Source organism: Platalea leucorodia (genome assembly GCF_965183815.1).
Source record: "Platalea leucorodia genome assembly, chromosome: 3".
Classification (NCBI taxonomy): domain Eukaryota; kingdom Metazoa; phylum Chordata; class Aves; order Pelecaniformes; family Threskiornithidae; genus Platalea; species Platalea leucorodia.
The window spans coordinates 78,031,216-78,046,335 of NC_138825.1; the positions used below are offsets into that span (position 1 = coordinate 78,031,216).

At 43.9% G+C, this 15,120-nt stretch overlaps 1 protein-coding gene across 1 annotated transcript in view; it reads left to right on the top strand.

The window, feature by feature from the left end:
- Positions 1 to 15,120, top strand: part of SCML4 (Scm polycomb group protein like 4) — a gene marked incomplete at its 3' end in the record, with an annotated part of 71,818 nt that overhangs the window by 56,540 nt on the left and 158 nt on the right. Inside the window, exons 6-7 of the mRNA XM_082305944.1 lie at positions 691 to 957; positions 9,653 to 9,798. Coding sequence (XP_082162070.1) covers positions 691 to 957; positions 9,653 to 9,798 — 413 coding nt within the window. The remainder of the gene's footprint in view (positions 1 to 690; positions 958 to 9,652; positions 9,799 to 15,120) is intronic.

Below are 15,120 nucleotides of genomic sequence, written 5' to 3' on the forward strand. Positions count from 1 at the left end.
TGATGCCGACACGTGTGTCTGCACCTGAGCCGGGTCCAGGTGACTCACTCACACATCTCTGCCCATTCTAAAGCTTGGGTGTGCTTGTCAGCTATCAAGCCTCTTCTCCTTGCGGGATACCAGGCCTGATGGATGTCTGCAGCTGAGGATATTTTCTGATTAATTTTGGTAATCACAGCCAGAATGCTTTGGTTTATTACCTTCACTCCCTCCTAGTGGCTGCCAGGTGTTATGAACCCAACAAACTGCCTGTCCTGTTGTCCTCCTCTGCCTTCCTCCTTTCAGCTTTCATGTTTTTAAACAAAAGACAGAGCAAACAATAGTTGCACAATCTTCCAGTCTCGGTGGTATTCAGGGAGCACCATGAGGCAAATGGGATGCACCAGTCAGTGGCCCAGGACTTTACAGAGAATATTGCCATAAGCTGACACGGATGAGCCACATCAAGCCATAGTTTCCCTGTTGTGACTACTGACTTCTGAGCGGTTGTGCTTCCCTTCATTATTTATTAGTTCTCAGCAAGGATCCCTCCTGGAGCCAGCTGTCTGCACAGAAAATTGGAAATGGAGTTAAACTTTTTGCCAAAAAAAGGGAATTTTGGCAAAAATATATATTTTTTTTTTTCAAGGGCTGAATTAAAATTGGTTCTGTTTTACTGATGTTTCTTTTGTGTCTTGGCTTCCTGAGCAGAAACAGTCATACCTGAGGATTACCTGGTTGATGCTGCGAACATGAAGCGGTACAGCGTGGATCCTGCCGATTCTGCCTTCGGTTGCATGGGCTCCATGTACACCATGCGGCAGAGTCCTGCAGACGGACGTCCTGCTGGAGGCTCCTCTTCCTCCTGTAGCCATCGTCCTGCCCAGATGTCTTCAGGGGGGTCCTCGTCTACTGGCCTGCGGCATCAGACCCCCAGCCCAACAAGGAACGGGACCTATCTCGAAGGAAACAGAAGTGGTAATATAACATCTTCCATTTAGCAATGCGTGTTGCTGTGCTGGTGCCATGCTAGAGTCTTAACTCACTCCCAAATTCCCAGGAAAATTAGTGAGGTGGGTCTGGGTTGACATCCATCCAGACCACACACGCTTCCATTTAGAAGGAGAAATAATAACCTATGTAAACACAAAATCAATCTGTTCATCATTAAGTAAAAAGGTGAATGTTTTCTAATGCTGTTATTAATTATGTAAACATATGTATTATGTATAATCGTGTGGCAATCACAACTGCCATTATCAGCTTACAGATATAAATATTAATATGTAAGGCATTCCTCCAAAAGATTGATACTGCCTGTTATTTGTGTGACACCAGCTGTGTACAAGATATGATGCAGAACAAACCTAAATATTAGTGCCTGCCTCAAAACACTTTAGCAAAAGGTTTTGATTCCTAGCTGCATGGCCCATCCTGCCCCTTTGATTATGAACCAGGCCCGATTTTGCTTGAAAAAGACTGCCCAGCAAAACATATATTTTTAGAAATCATCCAGCTCACTGCTCAAGGCTCTTTTATCCTTCAGGAATCAAAGTCACAAGAAGTTTATCTGCAAATTCAAGGGATGCCATGGGAACCACTGCATTCAATAACCCTTCTTCTTCCCTCTCTTTGTATTTTTGTCCAGCTACCCTGTTAGGGTTTAGGTTTGCTGGATTGGTTGCTCTACCCATTACCTATATTCCCTATTAGCCATGTTTTTTTTTTTTCTCTAGAAATGACCTGGATTCATCAAATGGGTTAGCTAATGCCCTGAACTTCTGTTAACTTCGTCTTTGTTTGCATTTTCCAAATTCTCCATTAACAGGTCTTTATCTGTAGTGATTCGAACAGTGTCTTCACCCCCTAATAATTATTCAAACTTCATTTATGCATTTTTCATCTTGAAGATAGATCTAACAAAGGAGTTGAGTCTCAGCCATTCTTAAGTCATTAATTTCTTTCCCTTCCTCATTTATTAATGGAATCTACTGTCACTCTAGTATTATTATTCTTTTTTTTAAATCTTGATATATTTGCAGAAGCCTTGCTGGTTCCCCTAGCCCCTTTGTCTACCATTAGAATCTTGATATATTTGCAGAAGCCTTGCTAGTTCCCCAGCCCCTTTGTCTACCATTAGCTCATCACACTGTCTTTCTGCCCTTGCATTTCCCCTGGAAACTGCAAGTGATTCTGCATATTCTTGCTTGGTAGTCACTCCAGAGCCGCCTTCCAGTAGCTGCAGATCTTTGCAGATCTTCACATCCCTCACCTCCCCAACACCTGTATTATTTCTTGTTCCTGAACTTCCACTATTTAATATAATAGAACATTATTCTTCCAAAATATGTATTACCAGTATTTAGCCTTGTGTTTCTTCGTTTATCTGTTTGCCTTCCTAAATATCCAATAGCTACCCAAAACCATAACTCACTTTGTTATTATTCTTGCACACTTGTTTCCTCAGTTTACCCCTGTATTACTCTATTATACAGAGCACAGCTAAGCATTTGATTCTCATCATTCATTATTTTTTTCTTTACTTATAGAGTCAACTTTGCTCAAAGCAAAGTGGATAGTATAGAAATGCACTGCTGCAAACAACTTTTAAACGGTTGTCACTAGGAACTGGGGGCCTCAGCTATGAAGAAAAGGAAAGGAAAAGCCACTTTCTTTCAGATCTTGTTCAGTGCCTCTTGGGCAGGCATAATCAGGTGGTGGGAGGACAAGAGGCTTACTGTGCACAGGATTTGTTTTCCCCTCTCCCACAGCTTCCCTAGAGCCTTCTAGCAGAACTGGGACCCTTTCATCAGGCTTTTTAGTTGGCAGCTGTGAGGAGCCAAGATTTAACAACATTGTTACTTGCTTGCTTTGAAAATTTTTATCATTCTGCTTGGGATAGGTCATTATCCCTTTGTAGTATATGGGAAGGGTCAGAGCAGTTCAGAGCAAAGGTCTGTCTAGCTGTGCATCCTGACTCCAGCATGAGACAGCAGCGCACCCCCAGGAAAGGGATAAGTGCAGAGGTGATGGTGCTTCCCCACCACCCTCTCTGCCTTCAGAAATTTGTGGCTTGAGGGTTTCCTGAAGCAGAAGTGGTGGATTCATGTTTAGTAACCTTTCATGGATTTTTCTTCCCTGAATCACCCAATGGCTTACTGAATACTCTGCGCATTTTCAGCATCCACAAAATACTGTGGTAGAGTTCCCATGCTTAAAAATAGGTTGTGTAGAGAAAAGCCTTGGTATCAGGGGTTTGAATCTTGTTCAAGGGACTGAAGTGTAAAATCAGAGCTCCTTAAATTTGCTCATCTGAATTACTTTCCCTTCTTGTTTCTGACTGTGAATGCCCCCGTTTCCCTGTCTCAGGAAAGTCATACAGTGGCCATGCAATAGGCTTCGCAGGTTCCTGTATTCCTCTAGCTTGAAACATATTAAAGCACTTTGAAGAGCAAAGAGGAAGAGACTGCTTTTGCACCAGGCACCCACGATACTTGGTTGTCTTTGAAGGAGCTACAGGTGACTTTAAGCGGCTCCATATGATACTTTGGGGTAACAGGACTCATCCCAAAACTGCTTAGTTTGTTTTATGTGACATGCACGTGACACTTACAAAGACTAGCTCATTTGGGACATCTGAGATGTTTGGCCAGCTCAGCAGTAAAGGCTCCCTAAAACTGACAGTTATGCAGCGAACTTCATGAAAACGGTTATTAATTTGTTGATATTGATAATTTACAATTATTAACAATTTATTAGTCCCAGTATCGTCCATTGTAGACTAGGGTCTGCCATAAAGGTACACGCAAACCCATACGGAGATGGGTTTGCTGTCAAGGTCTCCAACAGGAGGAAGAGCAATCCCCTGTGCTCTACCAATACGCACTGCTGTACGTCAGCACAAATGGCTAGTGCACATTTGTGCCGCCACCATCCATCGCATTTCCTCGGATCCACTCGGCTGCTTTCTGGAGCCTCCAGCAGAGAATTTCCCACAGTCCACGGCAGGAGCTGGGTCCTCTGAGGCAGAGGAGAGCCATTTGCTCTCAGACACAGCCAGGCAGTTTTGAGTGGCTGTGATGTGCCACACAGTGACATCCATGAAGTCAAGGTGCCCACAGATTCATGACAATATCACTTCTAGTGTTAAAGAAACTGTGCTGTTTCCAGTCACAGCCTGGTTTCATCTCCTACTCCATTTGCAATAGCGTCAGCTCTGTAACATTGGAATTCCCACTATAGAGTCCTACAAAGCATTGTCTGCTCCTCCTTAAAATTAGAGACTACATTTCTTCACAGCTATCATACTTTTACCCACCATGCTGCTTCCACTTTTACTGGCAATCCCAGACTTTTAAAATACACATCTTTCTGCAGTTGCCTTAGTGCAGCCACACTAGAGTTTGATTACTGTCTTCGCAAAATCTCTCTTGCAACGGTCTTTAGAATCTGTGCTCTCACTACCATGCTTCTGCATGTGTTTTCCCTCTTTCTAGGGATAATTTATATGCTGCTGAATCAGAAGTGAACAAAGATGAGTAAGCGGTGCATGCCAGTCTCTGTTCTTATCCTCCTCAGTTTGCATACTTACAAGGCAGGGATGGGCAGGACTCATTAATAATAAGAAGAATTTCTCTCTGAAACCTCAAACCAATCCTCTTTATTTATGGATATTTTTGAAAAATAGCTTGCCTTATTTATCATGGTCGGCAAATATCATGGAAAAAAACATAACCATAAAACATATCTCAGTGCATAGCAGAACATGTCTTTCAAGCGGAATGGATGAGATTAAACCTCAAAGCTCTCATTAATGCGATCGGAAGCTTGATGCCTAATTCTCCATGATTATGCTAAAAAATTCCAAACAACAACAACAAAAAATCTCATTTCAGAAAGCCAGTTGGGACTGCTAACAGATAAACATGCACTTTCCTGTCATCATTTGCCAAATTGAAGCTCTTAAATCAGGGAAGGAATAGTCAAGGACATCATAAACCTTTCCAAGCCTGCTTACATAACAAACAAATCCTTTATTCCAAGTATGAAGAATTGCGTGTTCAACCACAACATAATAACCTTAACCTTGCCCTGTAGCTTGTTATTTTTATGTAGATTTTATTATCCAATATGAGCAGTTAATTATTATCACCTGAGGGCCTTTGTTAAAGAGGCAACCCTGCTTGCTAATACGTTTATTTCCTGAAAATATTTGGGGGCGCAGGTTTGAAGTTTCTCTTTTTCCAGAATAATACTGCAAGCACCCTGCGGGGGCTGGATCCAGCACCTCCCCAAGGCAGTGGCAAAGGAGCTGCTGATGGCATTGCGGAGCTCGACGCTGGGTACCACTTCTTCAGCAAACACAGCCTGCCTGTTAATTTTTGAGGATACTTACAGCCTGAAAGGTTCGATGCTTTCAGTGAGCTACCTATTTTCCCCCTGCCCCTGCAAAGGAGAAGCAAATCAAGAAAAACCCAAATAAATATTTAATGCCAGCCCATGGCTGCATCTCATGCAGCTGGGTGCTGGGCCGCTCTTGCAGTGGGCAGCGGAGCACTGCAATGTTGCATCCCCACGTGGTGCGTGCCATGCTGGGAGTGGGAGCAGCCGCCACGCTGGTGGGATGAGGACTCTGCCCTGCCACGCCACCAGGCTGAGGCCACCAGCCAGGTGGTGCATGGCATCTCCTGCAAGCACCTGCCAGTGCTAAGCCCAGTCTTCTTTCCAGAGCTCTCTGCTGATTGTGGCTTGTCAACCCCCGCCGCGTCAATAAATATCCTATAATTGTGTTCTCCCACACACCTGCTTTTCTGATGCCTCTCCTCTTCTCCTGCTTGGTGTGCCCTAGACTTTTAGAAAAGTGTCTTCTACAAAGCCTTCCTCCTGTCCTTGTTTATAGTGGGGACATGGTTTGTTTTTAAAAATAATTCCAGTTTTTCTGCGCCTTTGAGGGTCTGCTACTTCTGCTTAGTTTCAGTATATCTGCTGCTCCTTATTATCTGCTCCAGTGCAGTCAGAGAGAACCTTTTAAAATTTCATTCCCACCCCCTTCCCCTGAGGCAAAGAAATCATTTAGGCCTGCAGCAATATTAAAGTTCATCTGTCACTCCCTTTCCACTCTTATCTATCAATGACCGTACTCCCTCTGGGCTCTGTTTGTTTGCCAAGAACATATTTAGGGAGTCTGTTATTTATCTTTCCTTCTTTCACAGGTTTAACTCCATTTTAGCATCGGATTTCCTTGTTGTGCCTCTGCAGCCGTTCAGCTGTTGGCTTTCCCTCTCTCCATCCTCCTTCTCAGGAAGGTCCCGAGGCCAGAGGTGGGAGGCAGAGAAAAGCCTGTGTGGGGTGATAGCTCAGACCAAGCCAGGCCACGTCTTTCCATCAGCTTTGCTGGGCTTTGGCCACTGACCCGGTATCTCCAGCCGTTTCTGCGCAGGCAATGGTCTCGACTGGGATGCCCCGAGACCTTCCGCCGCAGAGGAACCTCTTCACTCTCCTTGCCTGACACCGCTTCAGGCAGAAGGGGGAAGTGCTTCCCTCTGATTACCTAAATTTCCATATCCCATTCCATTAATTTGACAAATTTTTGCCACCTGTCAAAAACAGGAAATTGGATTTGACCTAGATTACGATCTCTAAAAATAATTATTGGTCGCGAGCACTCCCATCTCTTTGTAATCTGAGTATTCATTATCATCTTGATTAATTCTGATGACAGGATGGCATAGGATACCCTGGAGACATGAGACTTCCTCATTTATCTAATTCTTAGGTTAAGTGTGAATACCTTCAGATAAGAAAAAATGTATAGTACTTGCCCTGCTGCCATCAAACACTTTTGTGCTTAATATAATCTTTCAGCAAAGTGATGCTATTGAAACAAACCCCATGCCTTTGTGTAGACATGAAACGATTTCTTTTCTTTTGCAAATAGAGAGATTACACTTAAATGTGTAAAGTATGATGCTAAAAAGCCAGAGTAAATTAAAAAACAAAATACATTTTAAAAGATATGGAAAAACAGATTGTTTCCAGACTTGCTAGCTACAAACCGTGTTCGAGATATTCGTCTGCAAGCTGGTGGTATCCTAGTTTTACTAATAACATTTAAAGGTAGCCCCTTACACACAAGTAAAATAACACATCTTAATTCATGAAAAAGCAGCAGAGAATCCAGGACTTGACTCTAGGTAGATAAATAAAGACGAAACAATCTTTGAAGAGTCAGTATCTACACATAATTCTTGGTTTTGTATTATTATATTATACCTCAGGCAGGGATTTGAAAGGGTTATCTTCACCTGCTAGGGTCTGGAAGAGTTCTAGCTATGTGGTCTCTTTAGAAAGGTCATTTATATATTTGTCTTTAAAAAAATCAGATTTATGCTATTGATTGCTAGATTGCAAAGGAGTGAATAGAATTCCCCTGTCACTTCAACCTTTTCTTCTCATCCCCCTTCCTTTCATTACAGATATTTCCAATACCTGTGAAGGCTCCCAACCGCTCTCGGGGCTCTCTGTTCCCCTTTGCCCTTTCCTGGCATTTCTGGACGCAGCGGGTTGCAGGCAGGAGTCACTGGGCCAGGGGCTGCTCTCTCTGTGCCTGGTGTGAATCCCAGGCTAAGCCCCCTGGGCTTTCCTTACATTTATACAAATTTAAGGGAAAAAATGTGATCCTCAGTAGTGGCACAGCATCTTCCCCAACGACATTATGGCAGTAGTATAGAAACTTCCACAATCCTTTGGGCATGGCCAAACCTTTCTCTCCCCCCTCTATTTTCCAGCTGGTTTGTGAAAGCCTGGTTTTCTCCCTGACCTTTGGATTGAGGTGCCGAGGTGCCCAATATCTCCACGCATCAGCTGGCACCCAGACCATCGGCAGATCAGGCAGGGGAGAAATATCCACCCCTCTGCCTCCAAGACAAATCCCAGTTCTCCCACTTGTCCCTGACAAAGTTACTTGATGTTACTGATGATCCAGGGATTGGCCAAGATTACCCTCCTCGTTTTGCACTCTTTGTCTTCATCGGTTCATGCCAAAGGCTCCAGATGGTGTCTGCACCGTTGTGTATTGCATTTATTCTGTGAGAGGAGCCCAGGGTCGCCTGAGTCCATACGAACACCAATCCTGGCTGTCTAATTAAGAGGACCTGCGGCTATTCCTTGTCCTTTATATCCAGAACAGTGACTTAGCAAATGAGAGTGTAATTATCATGATATTTACATCACATCCCATTATGAAGCCCATCGACCAGATTTGCACATTCATAGCACTGCTGCTTACTGGAGTTCATCCTTTGTAACTGCAAAACATACCTCATTACATTATATTGTAAGATGAGCATGGCAGCAAGAAAAAAAAATACCAATATGTGCATAAAGCCGTCATTGTGCATATATGGGCAGATCCTCAGCTAATATAAATCAGCACGGCTCTATTGAAGTCAGTGGAATGGCAATCTACATAAGCCACAAAGCCAGCCCACTACATTTGCTCACATGCATTAGGATTGTGTTTTGAGTCACGCATGGGGATTCTTGTACATTTGATCTGTCTTTATAAGCTCAGTATTTCTCTGGAGATCTCAGTCCTTCTCTCCTCAGCAGGTCTGATTGCCCTCTTGGCTACTTGGTGCTTCTCCAGGCTCCAGTTTAGGTATCTGTGGTCTCCCTCTACTTGCACTCTTCTGTTTCTTTTTCTCTCTTCCACAGTGCCTGCTTGCTTATCATTTGCACCTCTCATTAAAAACGGGGCCTTAACGGAAAGAGATGAGCAGGTCTGGGCGAGTAACGTTTTATACATCTGTGTGCTGCCACCTGCTAATATAAAGTTTGCTTGGTGTGGATGTAAATGAATTTAAACAGTTTTCCTGTAACCTAGCATAATATAGTTCTTGTAATAGTGAAGCAGTGTAAGTGGGGGTGCAAATTATATTCACGTGGAGGCTGAGATTTATAATTCTGTGGAGACTAAGAATAAAAACATAAATGCACTTTCATTCAATGTGCCTTTATTCACTTGATTTAAAGCTACAGCAAGCCGAAGTGACCTTAAATCATCCAAGGCTTATACCATTAAAAAGTCACATGTGCAATGTTCATCTTTGTGTGTTTTAGTAGCTTTCCAAATAGCCATTCATTGGGGATCATCAGATTAGGAGGATATGGACTAGAAACTTCCCTTTAAGCTCTAAGACAAGTCTGAATATCCGAATGCGAAGAAAAAATACCTATTTGCTAAATGCTGATTTTATCCTCTAGCCTTTGCATTCAATGGCAAACTCCTTTGTTTAGTGCTGAAGCACTTTCTCTCCAGGTGGGAGGGTGGTGTCTTCTTGAGCCAAGATCCCCGCTGCTTGCAGATCAGACAGCAGGGGCAGCTCAGTTTAAGAGCCTGGCAGCTGGCACATTTTTCCTTCCCCAGCAGGAACCCGAGGGTTTCATGTTTTTTAACGCAATTCGCCAGCTGGGATCATGTCTCCCAATAAGCAGTCAGATTGGAAACTGCTCCAAGTCCCCTTCTCTCCCCACCCCACCATCTCAGGCTGATACTTGCACACACAGATCCAATGTCCAATGCTGCAGTGAGGCTGCCGTACCACACTCACAAACCAAGGAAACCGCTGTGTGCCATTGTAATGCGCTGTTGTGGGCTTTTTTGTACCAATAGCCTCCAGTCCTTCACCAGAAAGACAAGACGTGGCTCGGCCATCAAGCAAGAATCCTTTGACCTGGACGGTGGATGACGTGGTTTGGTTTGTGAAGGATGCAGACCCTCACGCTTTAGGTCCCCACGTGGAGCTCTTCAGAAAACACGTATGTAGAAGGCTGCCCTTACCGCTTCTGGGTAATTTAAGCCAAGTGCATAGGCAGTCCCAAGAGACAGCCAGTACACATCACACACTCCCCCTCAGCTGCTGTTGGCTGCTATAGGCACTGTTTGTACTCCGCCAGGTTGAATACAGGGCCCTGCAAGGTGTTCAGCACCGCTGGGGGGTTTGAGTTGAAGCAATGTTCACTTACCACCCGAGAGGCCGGTCAAACACTGGAACAGGCTTCCTAGAGAGGTGGTCGATGCCCTAAGCCTGTCAGTGTTTAAGAGGCATTTGGTCAATGCCCTTAATAACATGCTTTAACTTTTGGTCAGTCCTGAATTGGTCACGCAGTTGGACTAGGAGGTCCCTTCCAACTCAACAACTCAACTCAGCTCAGCTCTTCTATTCTGTTCTGTTCTAATTCTATTCTATTTATCCTTCAAAGGGGAGATCCTAACAATGTCTTGAGAAAATGCTCACTATTTGTTCCCAACTACGCCAGCATAAATTGTTTCTATGCCAAGCTTAAGAGAAAGCACAGAGGATCTGGCACTCATTTTTCATTGTCACATTGGCACAAAAAAGCCTCATCTCAATGACAATTTTTTCCCAGGATACCTATGATTCTTCTCTGAAGAGCATTTTTTATGTGTCTCTAGATATTTAGTAGGAGAAATCCAAAACAGACAAGCTTTTAATCTTTTTCCCCTCAGTATTATGTAACTACATAACCAAATTTAACAGACCTGCTGACTCACTGGAGAATATGATAGTTGCTTTTGCTAGACAATCGCCAGTGGTAGAAATGATATTATCCTTAATTAGTGAAGGGGAAGACTGTAAACACACATCTGATCTGGAGTTTCTTGTTCTGCTGCTGTACATGGAGTTGGCACCAATGCATCTAATAGCATCTTCAGCATCCTCCTCCATCCCTCCTTGATCAGTTCAGTCTGTCTATGAAAATGGATTTTACCCTAAAAGTGGCTCGCTTGTGTTCAGCTGGAGATCATAGCTTTGGATGTAAGTGCCTGGACCTAGGTCTAAATGAGAAGAGCTCCCCAGCCCTGACTCCTGAACAGCACCTCAGGTTGCAAAGCAAGCAAGAAGGCTTGATCACCAGGTCCCACTCCTTGCCTGTGTGCCAGCAGGGATGGGTGGGAATGTGGGGCTACAGACAAGAGCTGAGGGAGACAACTGACAGACTTCCAGCTATACTCTGGATGCAGGGTTTCCAGATACTGAGGAGAGGAGATGGCTGAGGCACAGATGAAAACGAAGGTGAACACAGGCCTTGATGTCTGCTCACCCTAGGCAGGTATTGAGGCCATCTGCCATTCTGCAGACAGGCCAGTGGGATAAGAACAACAGAGCAGGCACAGTGGTGCTAGTACGAAATCTGCAATTACAGGTCAGGTGCCAGCCTACTTTCCCTGCCTTCTGTAGAGAAGTCAGATCTGCCTTATAAGCTGATAATGAAAACATGGCCTACATTGGCCATGGGGGTAACCAGGCAGCTAAACAAGCCACCTTCAGATTTAAAGAAACTTGCTTTAGCATGAGTTTTTGAGACTATCAGAAGGGGCTGCACATCAAGAGAAAACTCTTCATGCAAGGGAGAGAGAATTGCCACGGTCTGAGGCATACAGGTACATCCCAAAGAAGAGAAACGTTTACAGTTCATCTTGTAAACATGGCCAGTGCAAAAGCACTGGTTTTGCCTAGTTTCAACTTGCAGCAAAGGATGGCACAGCGTGCTTTTAGCAACAGGGCAGTGACACACTCCAGTCTGTCATGGGCCAGCTGCACTGGAGCATGCCACGATACTACAGCTGCTCTGTGACCAAAGAGACCAAGCTAAATTGCCACTAAAGACTGTCCCTGTCATCCTTTCTCGAACACCGAGCACCCATGGGCTCTACTTATCATTGGTTTCCTTGTAAAATATGCCATAGGTGTGAGAACCTGGGTAAGATTGCCACACAACTCAATTCAATTACACCTTCGAGTTATATATGTCCCTGCAATTTTTCAGCCTTCAACTCTCATCTGGATTAGCACGGAGACCCCAGGGGTGAGAGACAAGTGATTAGTCCATTAACCTTAGCCATATCTTCCTGTATGTTCAATCTTTCTATGAAGCAGGTGCATAATTTACTTAGAAGCACTTACTGTCATTGACCAGGCCCAGCTATCACCTGAAATCATTACTTTGGCAATCAGCTCATCTGAGCTATGACACTGGGAGGGAGAGGGTGGTGGGACCACCAGGAAGAAAAGGCTGGGGGAGGTATCCTGTGTGCGGGCAGTGCTCTTTCCCACCGCTATATTAAGCCATTTGGGTGCCGACTGCAGTCCCTGGAGCCGGCTGTCCCAGGGTGCAGTAAGGAGGTGCAGCCCGCATCCTCCACAGCTGCCATATGCATTGCAGGATGACTGTGGCTCTGCTTGTCCCACCAGGAGCAAAAGCTTTTCTTCTTGCCAAGACACTCAAGGAGCTGTCACAGGTGGCTCCTGAGACTGCCCACCAAAGACCATGAAACCGCCTATTACCTCCCCTCTGCTGTTCCCTGCTCCCTCGGCAGGGATGTGTGCCGAGGGAAGCCTAGCCCATAACTGATAGATCTTTTGGCCTCATGCAAAGGACCCATCGGCCTGGCAGGGACCTCATAGCAGCACTGCGTGAAAGCCCCATGCAGTGCTCTCTTAGCAAGAAAGACGTGGTAGAAAGACCGGGGGAGGGAAATGGAGAAGAGGAAAGAGTTACACAGGGAATTAGCAGGTATCATAGAATCATAAAATACCAGGTTGGAAGGGACCTCAAGGATCATCTGGTCCAACCTTTCTAGGCAAGAGCACAGTCTAGATGAGATGGCCCAGTACCCTGTCCAGCTGAGTCTTAAAAGGGTCCAGTGTAGCAGAGTCAACCACTTCCCTGGGGAGATTATTCCAGTGGTTGACTGTTCTCACTGTGAAAAATTTTCCTCTCACGTCCAATCAGAATCTCCCTGGGAGTAACTTGTACCCATGGAAAAACTTGTAGAAAACTCAAGGTGGAAGGGACTGAAGCAATGTTACGGTCTGACAGTTTAATTATGGCCAGTGACTGGCAAATGCATGTGTGAAGGAGACAAACACCTTTGAGTTTAACATAATTAATCCAATTTATTAAAATAGAAACCTGTCTCTGCCAGTGCTAGACATCAGACTTGTGAGCATGCATCTTTCCCTAGACCTTCTTCATCTCGAGTGCTTGAGCACTGACCACTGAGCTGCCACTGGGTGCACTCCTGTCGCCGGTGGTGGCCTTACCAGGGTTGATGTTTGTTCACAAGATTGCAGAATACAAAAGTAGGGAGAAATATATATATCCCAAGCAGGATATAGAGCCTGCAGTCTTTACTTTTACTCAGAATTAAGTGTTTAAACACCGATGGAGACTTTAATCTTTCTCATTAAAAGCCTCATTCCGGGGGACATCCACCACCAGGTGCAATTCTTGTTTGCATGGCACAGGGATTGTTTAGGGGCTACTCTGCTTTTTGAACACTATCCTCAGACCAAGTGCTGCAAGAAGCCGGCACAAACACAGTAATACTCCTTCTTGCAAGTGGAAGCTGTATGTTTATACCCACTGTATCATGACCTCGCAGCTCACATGTTTGCTGTGTCCACCCCCTTGCAGGAACGTGGCAATGATCTCCTCCAATATTTTAACTTGCAGCGGGCAAGATCTCAACTCATGTGAAACAAGCTAATTGCACTGATGGCACTGAATTTTACCAGCTCCAGATCTGGTTCAAGATCTTCTGGTGGGGCTATTGCAGATTTGGGGACCATGCTATAAAATCTTTCTTTTTTAAATTATTTTTAAAAGGGCTGACACAGTAATACTGTAGAGAAGTCAAGCCAACAATCTGCACAGGGACATGGCTAATATGGGATATTTAATTGGATATGAATGCTCCCTCTGGCATACTCTTGTCATGGAGTTTAATTTTGACCCCTACACAGTAATAATAAAGGAAATAATAAAATGCTGAACTTAACATTTAGAAACAGCTGCCTCTGCACCAAACCCTTAACTGTTTTTACCCTATGGCACCACAGTTCTAGGAGTTTGTTTTTCTTTCTTATGCAAATATTAATTACATGTAATACTTATTCTTACTTTCCTTTAGCTTCCTTCAAATAATGGGAAGGAGAGGGGGAAGGTGAAGAGAGTTTCTGTTATGGATAGAGTGGGGGTTGCAAAGTGAAGAACATTAATTGATTGAGTTAATCAGAAAGTGACCTTAACTGCTCACAGCTAAATCACTTACTGAATGGAATAATAATGATCAGGGCAAATTAGGATCCATAGTATTGCTTAATTAGTAGGTAATGGATCACAGAGGAAAGATCTGACCATCACAAACAGAATACTATATATACAGCATTAGTATGTGTGTAGATGTGTATATATCTATGCACATACACATAGCACTTGTTATGTTTTAGCTCCGATGGTCCAAGTATGTAAATGTGGTGGAGACTGTGGGGACGGGTAGTATTTTTTTTAGGAGATCCACTAATATAGTCGGGAAGAAACAGACGGGCTCAGGATCCAAGGAAGGACAGTGTAGCTGAAAGCTTCTGTGTTTTACAGTCCATAGTAAAACACAGTCTGTTTCTCTGTGCGCCCAAGCTACTTTGTGCTCACTTTGTGATTTCAAAAGGTTTTCAAGCCAAGAGGTCTGGGATAAAAAAATGGACTTAGTGGTAATTTCCTCCACTTACATAATGGGTAAATGAAATTTGAACAAATTTTATTAATAAATGAAATAAAATATGCAAGTTACTACTATCTTCATTTTAAGAAAGAGAGAGAGATATCTCTCACCAGATATAAGTGCACGGGGGATATGTGACACATGCAGATAGCCAGAGACAAAGCTGAAACTGAGATTCAGAGATGCGCTGTTAGCAGTTCATGAGGCCACATCCCTCTCCCTCTCTCCATCACTCATTCCTTTCTCTCAGGGTTGACTGGCTATTCTCAGAATTGGGCTTAGAGCAACCCTGATTTTCTTTGTTTTAAATCCTCATGTTTTAATTGCAAAATAATTGAAAACCTAGACAAACCTTACAGTTCCTTGAAGAATAAGAAGTACTCTTTGATTAACCCCTCCTTTAGAGTTTCCTTCTATCAGACCTCAGGTCTCAATTTTTTTAATGACATTTCAAAATGCATGACATTTCAGCTAGTTCTACTCTAAAAGACATGCTGTTTCTGATTCACCTTGCTTAATGTGTCAGGACACAGCACTGGAAGGGGGTTAAC